Source organism: Procambarus clarkii, chromosome 27, assembly GCF_040958095.1.
Source record: "Procambarus clarkii isolate CNS0578487 chromosome 27, FALCON_Pclarkii_2.0, whole genome shotgun sequence".
Classification (NCBI taxonomy): domain Eukaryota; kingdom Metazoa; phylum Arthropoda; class Malacostraca; order Decapoda; family Cambaridae; genus Procambarus; species Procambarus clarkii.
This window is the reverse complement of record NC_091176.1, coordinates 4,921,591-4,941,770: the sequence shown is the minus strand read 5'-3', so window position 1 is coordinate 4,941,770 and position 20,180 is coordinate 4,921,591. Positions and strand designations below refer to the sequence as shown.

The 20,180-nt window shown below is 45.8% G+C and overlaps 1 protein-coding gene across 1 annotated transcript in view; it reads right to left on the bottom strand.

Annotated features, from left to right (window-relative positions):
• Window positions 1-15,607: 15,607 nt before the first annotated feature.
• Window positions 15,608-20,180, bottom strand: part of LOC138369275 (raf homolog serine/threonine-protein kinase Raf-like) — a 43,085-nt gene continuing 38,512 nt past the window's right edge. The window contains exon 5 of the mRNA XM_069332289.1: window positions 15,608-15,742. Within this exon, the coding sequence (XP_069188390.1) occupies window positions 15,623-15,742 (120 nt within the window). The 3' untranslated portion in view covers window positions 15,608-15,622. The remainder of the gene's footprint in view (window positions 15,743-20,180) is intronic.

Sequence of the window (20,180 nt, the reverse complement as noted above, 5' to 3'; positions counted from 1 at the left end):
ACAATGCCTTTATCTTAGTTATACAAAATAGCAATAATAACTATTGTAGCCAAAAATATTGCATGTTTAAAATAGTTAAAAATGGTAACCATTAAGGTTTATCAACGAAAGCTGTTACCATAATATTTACCACTTTATAATAATATGCTATGCTTTTTAACACCACATACAAGCTGTTTTTTTTCCTGTAGAATTTATTTCATTTATTTTACCCTTATGTTTTCAGGATATGGAAAAGATAAAGAAAAGAAAAGTGGACAGTGAGTGCCGTCGGTTCAATGACAAATGGAAGATAAAAGTAATTTTTTGTGATAGCAAATGATAAAGCTTTATGCATAATATGTAGAGACAGTGTTGCTGTTCTGAAGGAATACAATATTCGTCGCACTATGAATCTAAACATGCTCAAGTTATTCTCACATCACAGGAGCAGAATGCACTAAAAAGTTTGAATCATTTCAGCACAGTCTGCATTCTCAACAAGCTGTTTTCAGTAAAAAAAAATCTGAAAGTTCACAGCATGCACACCACAACAACTGGAGAGGACATTTTCAATGAGTAAGTAAAACTATGACAGAATATAACCTGGAATGGAAACAAGTGCAGTGTGTGACAATTGATGGAGGAAAGAATATGTCTGGGACAAAGATGGGTTTGGTTGGGCAAATTACAACAGCTTGTGAGGTTGGAGGATTCTCAAAACCCATTTTTCTGCATTGCCTTATCCATCAACAAGCATTGTGCCTAAAATATGTTGATATGTCTTGTGTCATGAAACCTGTTGGTTTCTGTGGTTAATTTCATTAGATCTCATGCACTCAACCATCGCCAAGTTCCGTGATTTCTTGAAAGAAATTGATGCGGAGTTTGTTAGACTTGCCTTATTATACAGCAGTTAGATGGCTTAGTTGTGGAAAGGTTTTGCTGCATTTCTTTGAGGCTCAGATTAGAAATTGATTTATTTCTCACAGAGAAAAAATAAACCTCAGCCATTATTATCAGAATGTGAATAGATTTGGAAATTGGCATTTTTTGCAGATATGACAGGTCATATGAATATGACAGGTCATATGAATAACTTGAATCTGAAATTGCAAGGCAAAACAAATTTGATCAGTGACTACTTTGTTCATGTCAAGGCATTCAGAGCAAAACTTGCGCTACTTGAAGGCCAGGTGAAGGTTAAGAATTTTGCTCATTTCCATGTTGTGAAAAATTTCATGCAGAAAGTAAAGTTGAATTTCCTTTTTCATTGCAAATGAAATAATTTCAGATTTGAAAAAACAGTTTCAGAAGCGATTTGCTGACCTTGATGCCAAAGCAAATGAATCAGGCTCTTTCATAATCTATTTGACTGCAATGCTGAAAATCTTCCAACTCAATTTCAAATGGAAATTATTGATCTCCAGGCAGATGACACTCTGAAAGATAAGTATAGAGAAGGAAATCTGATTGAGTTTTATAAATGCCTGCAGCCAGATCAGTTTCCAAATTTGATAAAGTTTGCTTGTAGGTTTTGTGTCCATTTTTGGTTCAACATACTTGTGTGAAACAAACTTTTTCCAAAATGAAGTATGTGAAATCTAACTATCGAGCAAATTTGTCTGATGATCACTTGAAATCAATTCTTACAATTGGCTCATCTAATCTGGAACCTGATTTTAATGAAATTTTTGAAGTCAAAACGACAGTATCATTCGTCACACTAATTTGGTTGCATAAAACTAAAGGCAGGAATCTATTTAGTTTACCCTGATTTTTTCCAAAAAGATATGTTTTAATTTTTCCATGTTTATACTTTAATATTTGAGGAAATTAAATTACTGGCACTGATTTGTTTTTTGTTTTTTTTCATTTTTTATTCCTCCGGCCCGCATAAATATGGGAAATATATAATGTGGCCCTTACATTGACAAGTTTGGAGACCCCTGATCTACAAGAAATTTTGTAACATTCGGCTTACACCAATAAAAATCCCTGGTTTGATTCAAGAATTATCTGATATTGATACAGATGTCGAGGAGGAAGAACAGGACACTGATTTCAATCAGATGTAGACATGGCAGATGATGGTGAGTCAATGGTTGGGGAGAGTGAGGAGAGTGAGGTATCTGAGGAGGAGGACGGGGGACGTCCACAGCCTCCTGCTCGGATGCGTGCAGGACGTACTCAACAAACAAATCCTAATGATGCCTGGTGAACTGACACCACTCCACCATCTGTAGAAAGTTTCACTGGAACACCAGGCCTGAGTATACCAACACCTACCACGCCTAGACAATTTGTACAATAATTTTTGACTCGTACATTGATTATTTGACGATTGAAACAAACTTGTATGCAGAACAATTTCTACGGAATACTTCCTTGCGTGCAATGAGTCTTTGGCGACAAGTAATTGTAAAGAAAATGGCACGATATTTGGGTCCGGCCATGTTGATGGGTATTGCAAAATTACCAACAATGAGAATGTACTGGCAAACAAGCCGGCTGTGGCATATGCATACATTCAATACTTTCATGACGTCGAAACGATTCCAACATATTGGCCAATTCTTTCATAGTTATAACAACAAATCCATTCCCCAGAACAATAAAGACAGATGATAAAACTTCGCACAGTGATAAAATATCTTACGGGCAAATCTTCACAAGTATACATTCCCAAGAAAGAATTGAGTTTGGATGAAGGAACAATGTCATGGTGTGGGCGATTATCCTTCAAGGTTTATAATCCAAATAAGCCTGATAAGTATGGAATAAAACTGTACATGCTTGCTGAATCAACATCGGGCTACATATATGACTGAGGTGTATGTCGGGATTGGTAAAAACAACAATGGAGACAGTCATGGGCTTCATTCAGCCCCTAATGCACCTGGGTTATCATCTGTATATGGATAACTACTATAACTCTGTCAACCTCACAGAACAGCTACGTCAACATGGTGTTTACACGTGTGGAACCATCAGATTACTGTGTGGCACCCCCAAGGCTCTGCAACAGCAAGCAAAGTGTAAAATTCCCGTGGATAAAACCATATTCAGCCGCAAAGATAATACATTTATAATCCTGTGGAAAGGTGAGTGAGTCGTCTCACTAATCACAAACTGCCACAATGCTGACACACACGAAGTCGAACGAAAAAAAAGAGTGCGGAAACGTGACGGAACAACTTCAGTGAGCCTTGTAATTGTAAACAAACCAAAGGCAATATGTGACTAAAATACCTACATGAAAGATGTTGATGACTTTGACCAAATGGTAAAATATTACAAGTTCACCCAAAAAAGTCACAAGTGGACCAAAAAAATTACCTTTTATTTCCTGCAAATGGCTCTCCATAATGCATATGTATTGCAGAAAAGAAGGAGACGAACAAAACTATCGCCACAACCAAAAAAGCAGAAACCCCTGCCCCGGAGGAGAGCATGAAGCTCCCCGACTCGACCCCCCAGAGGCCAATGCCACCAGGAAAAAAAAGAGCCTTCGAAAAGCAATCCTGAACCGAAGGGGCCACAATAAACTGAGGAGGAAAGAGAGAAGAAAAAAACCCTATCCAAAGACCAAGACGGCTCAGGCGCCGCATGAGCAGGCCGGAGATGAAATAACACACGAGACATCTTGAGAAACGGTGCAGACGTAACATCTATACCGAAAGCAAGCTGAAGCGGCTCCGCCAGCACTGCACGATATGAGGCGACAGCATTCGGCATATGATGGCGGTCCTGGAACAACCACGATAGAAAGGACAACACCACCCGAACCGAATGCGAAGTACAATGATGAAGAGTCAAAAAGAAATGGAAGGACCGCCAGGAAACTTCACACTGCCACTGAGACGAAGCCCACAGGTGGGACACCATCAATGAAGCCACCTGATCACCATACAAATGATGATAAACTCGAGTAAAAAATACCAGACGTGAAGACTCGAGGAGAATAGCGAATCAGTCTCGTAACGGACCGGGCCGATCTTCTGAAAGAGGCGAAGCCAAGCAAAAACCTCCGGGCTAGGACACCGGGCAAGCAGCGCTTGAAACCACAGCTGGGCCGGCCACCATGGGGCCAAGAGGACTACTCGCCCCTGTTAAGTCTCCAAGAGAGCCAGGACCTTGAGCAACAGCTGAACCAGGGGGAAGAGGTACATTTTGTAGAGGTGGGGACAAAATGAACCACAGTAGGGAAAGAAAGAACAGGATGAGGACAGAGGATGCACCCCCAAGGCCGAAGCAACCAACACCCCCAAGTCTGGGTCTCTATAAGCAAAGTGGGGCAGCCTCCGGGCATCCAGGAAAGCAACCAATCTAGCACTTTGCAGCAACCTATACCTAGCATGCAACGCCTGAGCCACCTGCACCCAAATAATGTCATCAGTTGATTGAGCGAATTGAGTCACAAACAAGCAACAATGCTCGCAGGACTCCCGGTTGAAGGTGCCACTGACCCAACAGGCAGCATGACAGAGGCAAAAACAATGAGCGTCACCCTTAGACAAGGGAACAGAGCAACCCCTCAAACTCGCACAAGGCGAGAGGGGACCCAGGGGTCACATCCGTTGAACCCCGTGCACCCCCGCAGGGTTACCCAGGGCCCCTGGACTGCTGATGCTAAGGGTAAGCCCAGGCAGGGTACTGCTAACCAGCGCCCAAGACTACCAAACAAACTTCTAAAACTGAACCCCCCGACGTGTCCACTCACGGGGGCCAAGCAGGGGGTACCACCGAACAACAGAGGTCAAGACCCTAATATAACTGGGGACAAGGGACACCAAACCCCTCCCCCCCCCACCAGGCAGAAACAAGAGTAAAAAGAAAAACCCTGCAAGAGGACAACATACCCAGGAGGAACAGAGCCGGCCGCTGTAATAGGTGAAAACTAGCTGTGCAGTACCCCGTGTCCCTACCAGTGCAAAAACTACCACTTACCCCAAGGTAAACAAGGGAGGAAATCCCCCAACACACTCTGAGCGGTCAATCGCCAAGCAGCAAAAGACCAACAAAGGTAGACCCCAAGGTGACTTGTGGAAGATAACCCCAAGCCCCAAGGGCAGTACTTACAGGGCACTCAGGGAAGGGAACCCTAAGCACATGCAGCCCGCGTACCTGTGAAAATTACTCCCAGGTCGCACGCCACCGTAAAAGCAGTACTGGACCCAAGGCTCAGCACAACACACAGAATCAGGAGCTGGAGTCACACGACCATGCCACAATCACATCACCCGAAGAGCACCAAGGTGGAACGCCAGCGTGGGGGGTCTGGGGCACCTCCTTCCCCCTCCCAGGAAGGGGGTAGTTGTGCAGACATGCGGCACAGCTCGTGTGATGTTATACTCGTTTGCTCATTTTAATTTGGAGAGTTCTGTCCACTCGTTTGTCTATTTTAGTCGTTTTAACCAGAATAGGGGTTTGTTTTGAGGAGCTTACCTTTATGGGTGCCTGTCCCGGTCGATGGCAGATATAGAATGCTCCAAATAGGCTATTGCTCCTCATGCCTCTCTGAGGGGGGGCCAGGTTCTGTCTCATGGTACCTGGTAGGCCTAGAGCTACATTCACACTGTCTGATGCCAAAGTCTAATAATATACATATCAGCCTGGATAGCCCCAGGGAGACAAAAGGGCTCCCCCAGAAACCACCTGAAACAACCAAAGGCTAGAGTGAGACAGCCGCTGCAAATATGAAAACTGCACTACCATCGTGTGCCACAACCAAAACACTCCCTACCCAGGGTCAAACGGAGAAACCTAACCCCCCCCCTTAACCCCAAGGGAGAGGTTAATGACAAGAGACACCAACCTCAATGGGAGTGAATTCCCGAACGTGCCAGGGAAGAAAATCCTGAATACACAAGAGTACCTACTGAGCACCTATGGAAGGTAACCCTAGACGCATGGAGCCTGAGTACACAATAATACCTGGCCATCGCTCAAACATCAGTCGACGAACTGATGGTGTTAGCACTTGGCAGCCTGTTAAGGCCCCCCTCCTCCCCTCTTGGTGGGGAAACTGGGTCACTAATGAGCGGGCACACTGATTGAGTGGATATTTGCTTGTTTGCTGTTCCCTCTTGGGGATGGGGGGGGGAGTTCTTGAGCTCTGTTCTGTCTTGGGTTGCAATGTTTTACCAGTAGGGGTTTGTAATGGTTTCCTACCTTTCTGGGTGATACCCCTTGTCAATGGCAGACATGACTATACTCTCACAAAGTGGAGTGTTCATAAGCCATTCCTCCCTGCACCTCTCTGAGGGAACCAGGTTCTGGCTCGTGGTTCCTGATAGGCAGAAAACTCTAATTGACTGATGCTCTAGACTAATATGATGGATATCAGTCCGTTAGCTAGAGGAAGCCCCGCCAGAAAGTGCTGTGTAAATTAACCCAGCCTGGATAAGATGTGTGTGAGAAAACCTACCTCAGTGCTTTAGTGGAGCACATGTGTAACCCAGTGCACCCACCAGCCAAGACACTTTGACTGGGGAAAAGATGGAAGCCCAAAACTCCACCCTGAACCTAGCACAAAGGCCACCACAAGCAAAGAGGACCTCTAAAGGAGCGTCACCCAAACATTCCAGGGAAGAAAACCCTGGCAGTGCAAGAGAAGCATTAGGGAGCACTCAGGGAAAGTAACCCTGAATACATGCAGCTTCAGGTGCATTACACTCCTGGCCCACACAAAAATATTTATGGAACAGCTACCAAGGCAAAAGAAAACCCAAGATAAACACAGGGGCCACAGCAATAGGGACAAACTTGGCAAACACCAGAGAACCGATGGTGGAGCGACCTGGGAGCCGTGGCCTGCCCCTCTCTTTCTACAAACGAGGGGGAGGGTAGGGCAAATGAGTAGGTGCTAAGTTATAACATTTTCAGTCATTTGTTCACATAGATAGTTTGGCAAGTTCTACAGCCATTTTCGCCTGGCTGTAGGTCTCGGAGGGGAGGCAGCCAGCTGTAGCTTGTTTCAACTCACTAACTTTCTGGGTGCTTCCCTTGGTGGTGGCATAAATGATTAAGTTAATATGTAAATGCTACAGCTCCCAGGTTCTGGCTCTGGGTACCCGGTAGGCCAGAGAACTCTGCAAGTAATGGTTCCTAGTAGATGGTACCTACATCAGAGATGGTAGCCTTATGGAGCCACAAGGGGCCCCCCCCCCAGAAAAAGTCTCAATATTATAGTAGGGAAATACACTATACAGTACAGGGTATGAAAACAATATTTTGGGTGGTTGCAGGAGGGCGGGCAGGCAATCATGGGCAGGTGGGCTGACAGGTAGCAGGGGGTTGGCAGGAGAGTGGATGGGCAGCTTTGAGCTTTTGGTAATGTAGAGCTCAGTGGTGTATCAGGTATATCAAAAGCTTTTGGTAAAATTTGCCACACTGGCCTAAATGCAAGCTACTAGAACTAGAGATTCCATAGACTCACTGGTTGGGCCGCCAATTGGTCACACCCGGTCCCTTCCCGTTTTCCCCCTTTCCCACGACACCTATTCCTTCCCCTTATGGCCACTGTTAGGATGGAATTAATATATGATTTTCCTCACTTCTTGCCAGCTGGTGGTCCGGGAGGCCCCTTACAGATGGAATAACAAAAATTTTAAATGTTTGACTGCTGGCTTGCTGTTTGTTTAGGGCCAGCTTATTATAGATACCAGAATACGAAAAAAGGATAAATACATAAGAGCATACACAATTACATATACAGAGACAGACTACCTGACATCAGACTCATACTATTTGACTATGTGTTAATTGGCTGGCTGGCTGTGAATGCCTGGCTAGCTGGCTGTGAACACTTGGCTGGCTGACTGCGAGTGCCTGGCTGGCTGGCTGGCTGGCCAGCCAGGAGCCACCAAGGAGCCAACAGGACTACTCTCCCCTGGTAAGTCTCCAACCGAGCCAGGATCCTGAGCAACAACTGGACCGGAAGGAAGAGGTACAAGTAACTCGACCTCGACCAGTTCAGCCGAAAGGCATCGACCCCGACGGCCTTGCCGTCTGGGAAGGGCGCCACATAATCTGGAAGACGCCTCGACAACGCCGATGCGAAGAGGTACACCTCTGGGCGCCTGTACGTCCGGCAGATCCAACTGAACGAGTCGGTGTCGACCATCCATTCCGTGGAAGGGGGAATGAACCAAGAAAGGCCGTCCACCAGAAGGTTTGACACCCCTTGAACATGAACTGCCAGGAGATCCAAACCCCGAGAACTCGACAGACGAATCACCCGAACCGACTAGCCCCAAAGAACCAAGGACCGCATCGAAACCCCGTGGTACAGGCAATGAACCACCGGGAAGCAGTTCGAATGGAGCCAGATCGTTGCTCCTCGAGCGACCCGAATCCTCTGAAGCGAATGACACACCGCCACAAACTCCCGCGCTGAGCTGTGAGCTCGACAGAAGGACAGACCCCCCTGATCCAGCCCGGCCTGGTGAGCACTTGTCACAAAACCCCAGCTGAGAGACGAGGCATCCGTGAACACATTGAGCGAGGGCTCCGGGAGGCACCATGGCGCAGTACCCAAAAAAACCCGCAGAGTTAGCCGGCGACGCAGCAGCCGAAGGAAGGCTCCCGGGATCCGAACCCATCAATCGTGAGAGCAGCGGAAGGGAAGACCCCGAAGAAACCAGAATATTCGCCAAAACCAGATCCGACTCGATGGGTAGACCAGCACGACAAAGTTCAGGGTCCCGTACAGCCGCTCAAACAAACGATGTGTGACCCGGGTGCCCTCCAAAAACAGTAAGGAAAGCAGGACCACAGCCACAACAGCATCGCAGGAGGGAGAAACAAGGAAGGAGTCTGAGAGTCCCACACAACTATGTGAGAGTTATGCCACACCTTCTAACTTCAGAATTGCTTTTAAATACATGGATGGCGATATACTAAAGAAATTGTTCATGACTTTTGTTAGGCCAAAGCTAGAATATGCAGCGGTTGTGTGGTGCCTATGTCTTAAGAAGCACATCAACAAACTGGAAAAGGTGCAAAGACATGCTACTAAGTGGCTCCCAGAACTGAAGGGCAAGAGCTACGAAGAGAGGTTAGAGGCATTAAATATGCCAAAACTGGAAGACAGAAGAAAAAGAGGTGATATGATCACTACAAACAAAATAATAACAGGAATTGATGAAATCGATAGGGAAGATTTCCTGAGACCTAGAACTTTAAGAACAAGAGGTCATAGATATAAACTAGCTTCTTGAGGTTATCTTGAGATGATTTCGGGGCTTTAGTGTCCCCGCGGCCCGGTCCTCGACCAGGCCTCCACCCCCAGGAAGCAGCCCGTGACAGCTGACTAACACCCAGGTACCTATTTTACTGCTAGGTAACAGGGGCATAGGGTGAAAGAAACTCTGCCCATTGTTTCTCGCCGGCACCTGGGATCGAACCCAGGACCACAAGATCACAAGTCCAGTGTGTTGTCCGCTCGGCCGACCAGCTAAACACAGATGCCAAAGAAATATAAGAAAATTCACTTTTGCAAACAGAGTGGTAGACGGTTGGAACAAGTTAGCTGAGAAGGTGGTGGAGGCCAAGACCATCAGTAGTTTCAAAGCGTTATATGACAAAGAGTGCTGGGAAGACGGGACACCACGAGCGTAGGTCTCATCCTGTAACTACACTTAGGTAATTACACTTAGGTAATTACACAAGACCCAGCGAAGTCCAAACCTGAGAGGGAACCAAATGGGACTTCCTCCAGTTCACCAAGAACCCAAACCTGGTGAGCTGGGAAAGAACCATATCCCTGGCACGCAGACAACACGGACTGGCTGGGAGCCCACACCAGCCAGTCGTCAAGGTAAGCTAGAATCCAAACCCCTAACAGTCGCAAACAGGTCACCACGACCCGGGTAAGGCGTGTGAACACTCGAGGTGCCAGATTCAAGCTGAATGGAAGGCAACGAAAGCGGTAAGCTTGTTGCCCCCACAACAAAACTGAGCCAGTCCCTGAACGCCGGATGAATTGGGACGTGCCAATACGCGTTCCGGAGGTCCAGACACACCATCCAGGCACCCGGCGCCAAAAGCAGCCAGACCTGAGACAGAGTGATCATCTGACAGGAGGGGCAAAAGACCCAGGGATTCAGACTAGACAAGTCCAGTATGAATCGCAGATCCGCACAGTCCCATTTCAGAACTGAAAACAGGCAGGAAATCCACCTGAGGGACGTTGTCGTTCTGACCACACCTAGATGACCTGACAGCACAGGAGAAGAGGCCTGCCCTGCCAGCCCCGATCCCCAAAAGGAGGAGTGACCCAACGCCACCTCAGGCCAGAGGAAACGACTCAAATTGCCAACAAATCATGGGACCAGGTGAGAGCAAACAGCGCGAGCCTCCCCCCTTATCGCCTCGTCAACGTGGCAACCCGCGAAAGGGCCAACGACCCCCACGAGAGCCCAACCGACGATGAGAGCGATCACTGCGCCGACAGCTCCAGAGGTGCTGGCCCCAAATCTGGCACTACTGGCTTATGACGACTGAAGGAACCCCTAGACCTGGCACGACCCATCCGGGCAGGACCTCCATCCCCCCCCCCCACCCCTGGAGAACCTATAAGTCCGACAAAGGCCGTCAACTAGACGAAGCCACCTGCAGAAAATGCACCACCGCAGACTCTGCAAACAGCAACGGAAAAAAGGGGATGAAAATCTAAAAGCCAGGGCCCAAGACGATTCCAAAATTTGGATGAGCACCGGCTGTCAGCACGTGTGGCGAGAAGCGAAGAACAGACACCGCCTCCCTTAGAAACGGTGCATACAACTTCACCAAAGAAGCCAGCACCTGAGCTGCAGAAGCAAGCCCACTGGACCCTGGCCCGGAACCCAGCTCCTCCACACCCAGCATGAGTCAGTCCGAAGACAGCTCCAGCAGGGAAAAGAAGCGCAAGACCGAAGCAAAGTGCCCACGGGTGCACAAATCCTCAGCCACCAGGGATGCTGAAAGGGAGAGAACCTGCACGTGAAGCCACACTTGGCCAACTTCATAAGGAAGGACGGGGGCGAACAAGCACTCTTTGAGGTGCTCCAACTCACCCCCAGGAAAACCTAAATGAAAGTAGGCAACTCTCGCCATTCAAGAGCGCAGTCCAACAGGATGAATGGCAAGCCCCATGAAGAAAAAGCAGTCTGCCAGCCAGGAAGACTCCAGCACCTTGTAATGCACCCAATAAGGATAAGAGGAGCCAAACTCAAAAAGAAGAAGGCTTCAATAGCGAGGCGTAATGCAGGTCTCGCAGGAGGTAAGACGCAAGGGGGTGCCCACACCTTCCTCGGTGGGATGCAGGAAGCCAAAAATCTCCAGAAGGAGGGAACCGAAGAACCCAAGGGAACTCGGAACCGAACCTGGGGAGGAGTCGAACGGTGGGTAAACATTGGGCAGCAACGATTAGAGCCATGATTTACCGCATAAAGGTCCGGTTTCGTCACGAAACCACCTACAGCGGGCCCCAATTACTAAGGAAAATCGTCGACATCACGAATGCAGCCCCGTTGGACATCCGTGACGATGCTGACGGCGCTGTACTTCTCTATTCAAGCGAGCAAGCTCTGGAGCAACTGTTTGCACCAGAACACCAGGACGCCCTACGAAACTCCAACCTGATCATCACTCCTAACCGTCGCTACTTGGCTGAACGAACCATCTTCGTCAGCCACACGAGTGTCTACATCGCCACCCAGGACCCTAGCACCATACTTGATAGTATCAACACCAGAAACCCGGCTCTGACTGCTGCTACAGTCAAGGTCATCAAGAACGACGACAACCCTAGGCCTACTCTCAAGGTCACCTTCACAACAGCTGCTGCAGCGACCCAAGCTGTGGAAAATGGATTTAGATGTCTGGATATTTCCATCACAGCTGACACTGTAAAGAAGGAACGTTACTACAACATTCGCCAGTGCTTTAAGTGTTACAAGTACGATCATGATACCAAGAACTGCCAACAAGCAGATGTTAAATGCAGCATTTGTACCTAGGATCATCACTTCAAAACCTGCCGGTCAACCACCAAACTGTGTCTCAATTGTGGAGGAGCTCACATCGCCGTCTCCATGGACTGCCAAGTACGACTAGATGAAATAAATAAAACAGTAACTGCCAACCCAACAACCAATCAGCCGGCGAGCTTTAATATCCAAGCTACATCGTTTCCAGTGCTTCCCAACGCTTCTGCTTCTGCTACACAGACGTCCACACCAGGCCAGACCACCCCCCAATGGGGACCCAGGACACAGGCGACTGCAGTTCAGCCAACCAACTTGACTGTCAACCAATCAGCGGCCTCGACCAACACCACTCTCATCCCATGCCTGGTCAGTGTAGCTGAGAGAGAGGCGGGAACAGACAACGCAAAATACGTGAGAGTATTGAACAGGCTGCTCGCCCAGAACAACCTGCCTACAATGTTGATACCAGCAGACCTATTTCAACATCACAACGCTGCTTCAACCCAAACAGACGAGATTCCAACACCAACAGTAACTGCAGTCATACCGCAACTACCACCACCGGAGTCGAACCCAGCACAAGTCACCCAGGCAACAGCATCCACCCAGACCACCTCCACAGCAGACCAGTCAACCTCATCACCTGCCCCCACCAGCCGGGGACGGATGAAAAGGAAAGCAAAACGTCGGCAAGTGGAATCAGAATCAGATTCAGAACCAGAACCAGCACCAGAGTTCCTAGAATCACCATTGCTTCCATCTGCCTCGGCTGAGGCCGTCACATATGAGGCCCCAGACTTCGACCTAAACCCAAGCAAATCAAGCAAGAAAAAGCCCTACTATGGACTTTACCTCAATCACGGTGCACTTTCAACGGCAATCGAAGCACAAGAATGGTCATTGCCTTAGAATGCAACAGGATCATCAACCAGCTCAAGACCTGCTTTCCTTACCCTGTGTTTGTCCACCACGAGACCGTGGAACTATATGTTGACCTCAGCGCTCTGGAGAGTGAATACATCGACCCTAAATTCGACTTCAAGAGGGGACAAGTGACCTTCCTGGAAGAAGATGAAGACCCGACAGGAACACCAATACCACCGCTGTCATTTGGGAAGTACATGCGAATACCTCGTGGCCAAGACACCACCAAGCAACAGTGAACTTACCTCTCACCACCTCAATAAGGAAGACGCCTCCTCCAAGCCAGACAGACCACCTCAAGTGAACCAGGACGACATCACCCTGCCCCACCACTAGCCTCTTGCCGCCTAAGAAGAACTCAAGCTACAGGCTTTGACTGAAAAAACATCTCCAATCCAAGGTGGACGGGCCACCGAACTTTCAAGCCTCCTCTCTCCACATCCAAATCCTCTTCCAAGAATTTCATCGCCCCATCCTTCTTCCTCCCACATCCTTTCCAAGCTCTTTGGACATCAAAGCGAAAGATAGGAAAACCCCTCCCCATGTAACAACAAGCCCTGCACCGAGGGTACCAAACACCCAGGCAGGGACCAGTGGGGCCCAGGCCCCCCCCCCACCAAGTCAACTCCTCCCCAGCCCCAGAATACTCCACGTCAGGACCTGGGGCCAAGCCGTCCTCCAAACCTTCTGCCTTTGGAGAAGAAGCAGAGGCCACCGAAAAAGCAGGGATGATGGGGGCCACTGGCGTGGCCCAAAAGCTTTGGCAGGAGAACCAAGCTCGAATGCCTCCGCCACCAATCCGGAAGGGGCAATCCCCAAAGCTGCCCGAGTCTTACTACCAGTATAATTCAGCGGGGCAGCTGCGGAGCATCTGGAAAGGCACCCAACCTCTCACGTTGCTGCAACTGAAACCACGCATGCAACGCTAAAGCTGCCTGCACCCAAATATCAGTCTCACTGGACTGGGTGAATTGGAGTACAAGCAAAGAACACCACTCGCAGGACTCCGGGTCATAGGTGTCACTGACCCAACAGGCAACAAGGCGGAGGCAGAGGGTGAGTGTCACCCTGAGACAGGGGGACAGAGCAACCTTCAAACTTGCAAAAGGAGAGGTGGGACTCAGAGGTCTCCTACATTGGACCACTGAACCCCAATGGGGGTTTCCAGGGCCCTTAGGCTGACTGCTAAGGGAAGCCCAGGCGAGGTGCTGCTAACCGGTTATCTCAGAGCTACCAAGCAAACAATCTAAAAGCTGAACCCCTGCAATGTGTGCAAGCACGTGGACCTAGTGGAGGGCCACCAAAAACCTACTAGTGGTCCTACCGCCACACCAGGCAGACCCCCGCCAGACAAAACAAAAGAAAAACAAAAGAAAAACCCTGCAAAAGCACAACGTCTCGAGGTGAACAGAATGGGTCGCTATGCGTATATCAGACAGCTACACAGTACCTCGTGCCCCAGCAAGCGACGAAACTACCTCCTGCCCAAGGGAAAACAGGAGTAAGAACCACCCCAGCTGAACCCCCAAGGGTGGGCAATCACCGAGCAGCGACAGAACCACACATAGGTAGCTGCTCCTGAACGGCTCATGGAAGATAACCCTGAAGCCGCAAAGGCAGTAGTTATGGGGCACCTAGGGAAGGTAGCCCTAGGTGCATGCAGCCCCAGTACTCTTGTGTTACTCCTGGCTCACACACCACGAATACAGAGCAACAACACCGCACTGCAGCACTGCGCAAAGAGTTTAGCCAGAGTCGATTGACCGCCACTGACACAACAGCCTTCTGAACTGAAGAGAGTTGCCGGCGTGGAGTTGCCGGCATGGAGGTCTGGGAACCCCAATCCTCCTCCAGGGGAGAGGGGGGGGGGTTGCGCAGACGGATGCGCGACAGTTGTGGTGACATCATGTTTATTTCCAGGTTTTTGATTGGGGAGTTCTGTTTGCTGTTTCGGCTTTCGGTTTGCAATTTTTTGGCCAGCAGTAGTTTGTTTTGAAATTCCTATCTTTCTGGGTGCCTGACCTGGTAGATGGCAGACAAAGACTGCTTCAATTACACGGGGGTGTCTTTAGGCTATTGCTCCTCATGCCTCTCTTAAGGGGGCCAGGTTCAGGTTCTGGTCCCCGGTAGGCTTAGAACTCCTTCGACTGACTGTTGCCACAGTCTAATATATACACATCAGCCCAGTATAGCTCCGGGGAGCCGAAGGGGCTCTCCACAGAAAAGGCACCATACTGGGATGACTATTTAGCACCATCCATATTTCCACCATTCAGTATCGAGGGATATTCATGGACACCTCAGACATAAAGCTTTGAGTGTACTGTACATGAAGAGCTCATTTCCGAACAGAATACTTTGTTGCTGCAATTCAGTCCCTGCTTGCCTTGTACAGTTTCCTTTGTATTGGAAAGAATGTGAGGGAACCCTGTTACAATATTTGCGGCAATTTCAATCTACACTATAATATTGAAAGATTGCATAGTAACCTTTGGGCTTATATATTTAAATATTCCCAACAAAAGTCAATTTTGCTTTGTAATAGCTTTGTAGTATAATAATATTATATTACAAAGTAATGTACTGTTATGCATAGCTAACAATCTAATAAATTATCAATATGCAAATACAGTACCAACTTTTCTTTTTTTCTTTACGTCCATGGCCCTTACAGGAAACAGAACATTAAATGAATATTAAAAGAAACTTTCATTTCATTTACATGCCACTGAAATTAATAATCATTATATCAAACTTACAAAGTTGTGGGATATAGAGGTCGTGACGGGAAATTTTTCGAGCACCTCCACAACAATCTCTTCTCCTTCCAGCAAGGAAATATCTGAATCCCACGACATCCGTACCTAGGTCAAAGGTATTAAAGATGTAATCAGTTATAAACATGAACATACACCCACTTTTGCATTTAATTCAAAGTATTAGCATATAATGTACAATATATATATATATATATATATATATATATATATATATATATATATATATATATATATATATATATATATATATATATATATATATATATATATATATATATATTATACACACACACACACACACACACACTGTCAAAACACTGCAGCAACCAAGATAAAACAAACATTAGGCTAGAAGTGAGGAAAGAATTGGCATCTAACCCGAAGTTGGTGCAAAACACAGTTGATCGGAGTAAGTCCCTGATCATTTTTGGCTGCAAAGAAAAGGCAATAACATCTAGGTCAGAAAGAGCTGTAGAAGAAGCTAAAGTAGTAGATAAAATTGTTGGCCTCGTGGAAGGTCTTACAAACAGAGAGAATGTGTGCGACTACAGGAGAATAGGCAGGTACGTAAAAGGGAAAGATCGACCTTTGAGGATCACCCTAAACGGTGCCAAACAGATGGAAGAAGTACTAAGGAATGCTAGAAAATTGCAAAGGGATGAGGATGGGAAAGGGTGGTCGTTAAGACGAGATCTTTCAAAAGAAGATAGAGAGAAGCTGAAACTGAACCTCGCCGAGGCAAAACATTTAAATGAGAGCAGGAATGAAGAAGAAATAAATTCTTTTTTCTACAAAGTGATAGGGGTAGGCAAACCAGTAAAGTGGTACATAAAGGCAAACCAACAAAATCAATAGAGAGAGGGGGAGTGAAGAATAAGGAGAGGGGGAACAAGTTCCTGAAGATTGCATACACCAACATAGATGGAGTGAGATCGAAGATACTGGAGTTAAGTGATGTAATACAGCTGCAGACACCAGACATTGTTGCACTCACGGAGACAAAACTTGAAGATGTAATTTTAAATGAGGTTATATTCCCAAGGGGCTACTCAATTTGGAGACGGGACAGAAAAATTAGGAAAGGCGGTGGCGTTGCTGTGCTGGTAAAAGAACACCTAAAGGTGAAGGAAATAATGACTGCCAATCCACAAGAAGTTGACATAATAGCACTAGAGATCTGCTATGAGGATGATAAACTAATGATGATAAATGCATATAGTCCACCGCCAAGCAGCACATGGTCAAAGGAGGAGCTAGATAGTAAACGTGAAGGTCTTATAACAATAATGAGAGAGATTATAGCGAGAGCGGATAACGATAGATCACGACTGTTGATAGTCGGTGACTTCAACTTGAAATCCATAGACTGGGAAGCATATGAAGCTAAAACAGAAGATTTTTGGACCTGTAAATTTGTAGACCTCATCCTGGAAACATTCTTGTATCAACATGTTAAACAAGCTACGAGGATGAGGGAAGGGGACGTTCCCTCCATGCTAGATTTGATATTTACCAGGAAGGAGGAAGAGATATTTGACATTCAGTACCTTCCTCCCTTGGGTAAAAGTGACCATGTCTTTTTGGGAATAAAGTATGCAATGCGTTATAAGCTGGAAGAAAATAAGGAGGTTGAAGCAGTTGAAAAACCAGACTTCAGGAGAGGACATTATGGTGACCTTAGAAATTTTTTTAGTGAGTATAATTGGACAGACTTGATGCTAGGCAAGGAAGTGAATGAGATGTATGGCAAGTTGTGTGAAATATATGATAAAGGCACAAAAAAATTTATACCAAAACAGAGATGCAGAACTAGGAAACAGGATTGGTTCAATAGAAATTGCGAGAGGGCTAGAGACCGAAAGACACAAAAATGGAATCAATACAGGAAGAGGCCGAACCCCCAAACATACCAGCGATACAAAGATGCGAGAAACAACTACACGGCAGTGAGGAGAGAGGCAGAAAGAAATTTTGAAAAAGGGATTGCGGACAAATGTAAAACAGAACCAGGTCTATTCTATAAATTCATAAACAACAAATTGCAGGTAAAGGATAATATTCAGAGGTTGAAAATGGGAAATAGATTCACGGAAGATGAAAAGGAAATGTGTGAAACACTAAATGAAAAGTTCCAAAGTGTGTTTGTACAAAATGAAATCTTTAGGGAACCAGATACAATAAGAATTCCAGAGAACAACATAGAACACATAGAGGTGTCTAGAGACGAAGTGGAAAAAATGCTCAAGGAGCTCGGTAAGAACAAAGCAGCTGGCCCAGATGGCGTTTCACCATGGGTTCTGAGAGAATGTGCATCTGAGCTCAGCATTCCACTTCACCTGATCTTTCAGGCATCCCTGTGTACAGGAATCGTAGCAGACGGGTGGAAACAGGCTAACATAGTTCCAATCTACAAAAGTGGCAGCAGGGAAGAGCCCCTCAATTATAGACCTGTATCATTGACAAGTGTAATAGTGAAAGTATTGGAAAAACTAATCAAAACTAAATGGGTAGAACACCTAGAGAGAAATGATATAATATCAGACAGACAGTATGGTTTTCGATCAGGAAGATCCTGTGTATCGAATTTACTCAGTTTCTATGATCGGGCCACAGAGATATTACAGGAAAGAGATGGCTGGGTTGACTGCATCTATCTGGACCTAAAAAAGGCTTTCGACAGAGTTCCACATAAGAGGTTGTTCTGGAAACTGGAAAATATTGGAGGGGTGACAGGTAAGCTTCTATCATGGATGAAAAATTTTCTGACTGATAGAAAAATGAGGGCAGTAATCAGAGGCAATGTATCGGAATGGAGAAATGTCACAAGTGGAGTACCACAGGGTTCAGTTCTTGCACCAGTGATGTTTATTGTGTACATAAATGATCTACCAGTTGGTATACAGAATTATATGAACATGTTTGCTGATGATGCTAAGATAATAGGAAGGATAAGAAATTTAGATGACTGTCATGCCCTTCAAGAAGACCTGGACAAAATAAGTATATGGAGCACCACTTGGCAAATGGAATTTAATGTTAATAAATGTCATGTTATGGAATGTGGAATAGGAGAACATAGACCCCACACAACCTATATATTATGTGAGAAATCTTTAAAGAATTCTGATAAAGAAAGAGATCTAGGAGTGGTTCTAGATAGAAAACTATCACCTGAGGACCACATAAAGAATATTGTGCAAGGAGCCTATGCTATGCTTTCTAACTTCAGAATTGCATTTAATTACATGGATGGCGATATACTAAAGAAATTGTTCATGACTTTTGTTAGGCCAAAGCTAGAATATGCAGCTGTTGTGTGGTGCCCATATCTTAAGAAGCACATCAACAAACTGGAAAAGGTGCAAAGACATGCTACTAAGTGGCTCCCAGAACTGAAGGGCAAGAGCTACGAGGAGAGGTTAGAAGCATTAAATATGCCAAAACTAGAAGACAGAAGAAAAAGAGGTGATATGATCACTACATACAAAATAGTTACAGGAATTGATAAAATCGACAGGGAAGACTTCCTGAGACCTGGAATTTCAAGAACAAGAGGTCATAGATTTAAACTAGCTAAACACAGATGCCGAAGAAATATAAGAAAATTCACCTTCGCAAATAGAGTGGTAGACGGTTGGAACAAGTTAAGTGAGAAGGTGGTGGAGGCCAAGACCGTCAGTAGTTTCAATGCATTATATGACAAAGAGTGCTGGGAAGACGGGACACCACGAGCGTAGCTCTCATCCTGTAACTACACTTAGGTAATTACACTTAGGTAATTACACTATGTTGTACCTAGTAGCCAGAATGCAGTACTCAGCCTACTATGCAAGGCCCAATTTGCCTAATAAGCCAAGTTTTCCTGAATTTATATATTTTTCTAATTTTTTCTTATGAAATGATAAAGCTATCCATTTCATTATGTTTGAGTTAATTTTACTTAAATTTCAGTTAAAACTAACATAGATATATGACCAAACCTAACCAACCCTACCTAACCTAACCTAATCTATCTTAACCTAACCTAAACTAACATAACTAAGTCAATAATTTATATTCATAATATAATATAATAATAATTCAAATAAACCAATTAATTAGAAACAATTTTTTGAAAATAAAGAAAATCACTCAGCCTATTAGGCAAATTGTGCCTTGCATAGTAGGCCAAGAAGTGTGTTCTGGCTACTAGGTACGATAGATATATATATATATATATATATATATATGTCGTACCTAGTAGCCAGAACTCACTTCTCAGCCTACTATTCAAGGCCCGATTTGCCTAATAAGCCAAGTTTTCCTGAATTAATATATTTACTATAATTTTTTTCTTATGAAATGATAAAGCTACCCTTTTCTCTATGTATGATGTCAATTTTTTTTTATTGGAGTTAAAATTAACGTAGATATATGACCGAACCTAACCAACCCTACCTAACCTAACCTAACCTATATTTATAGGTAAGGTTAGGTTAGGTAGCCAAAAAAAGCTAGGTTAGGTTAGGTTAGGTAGGTTAGG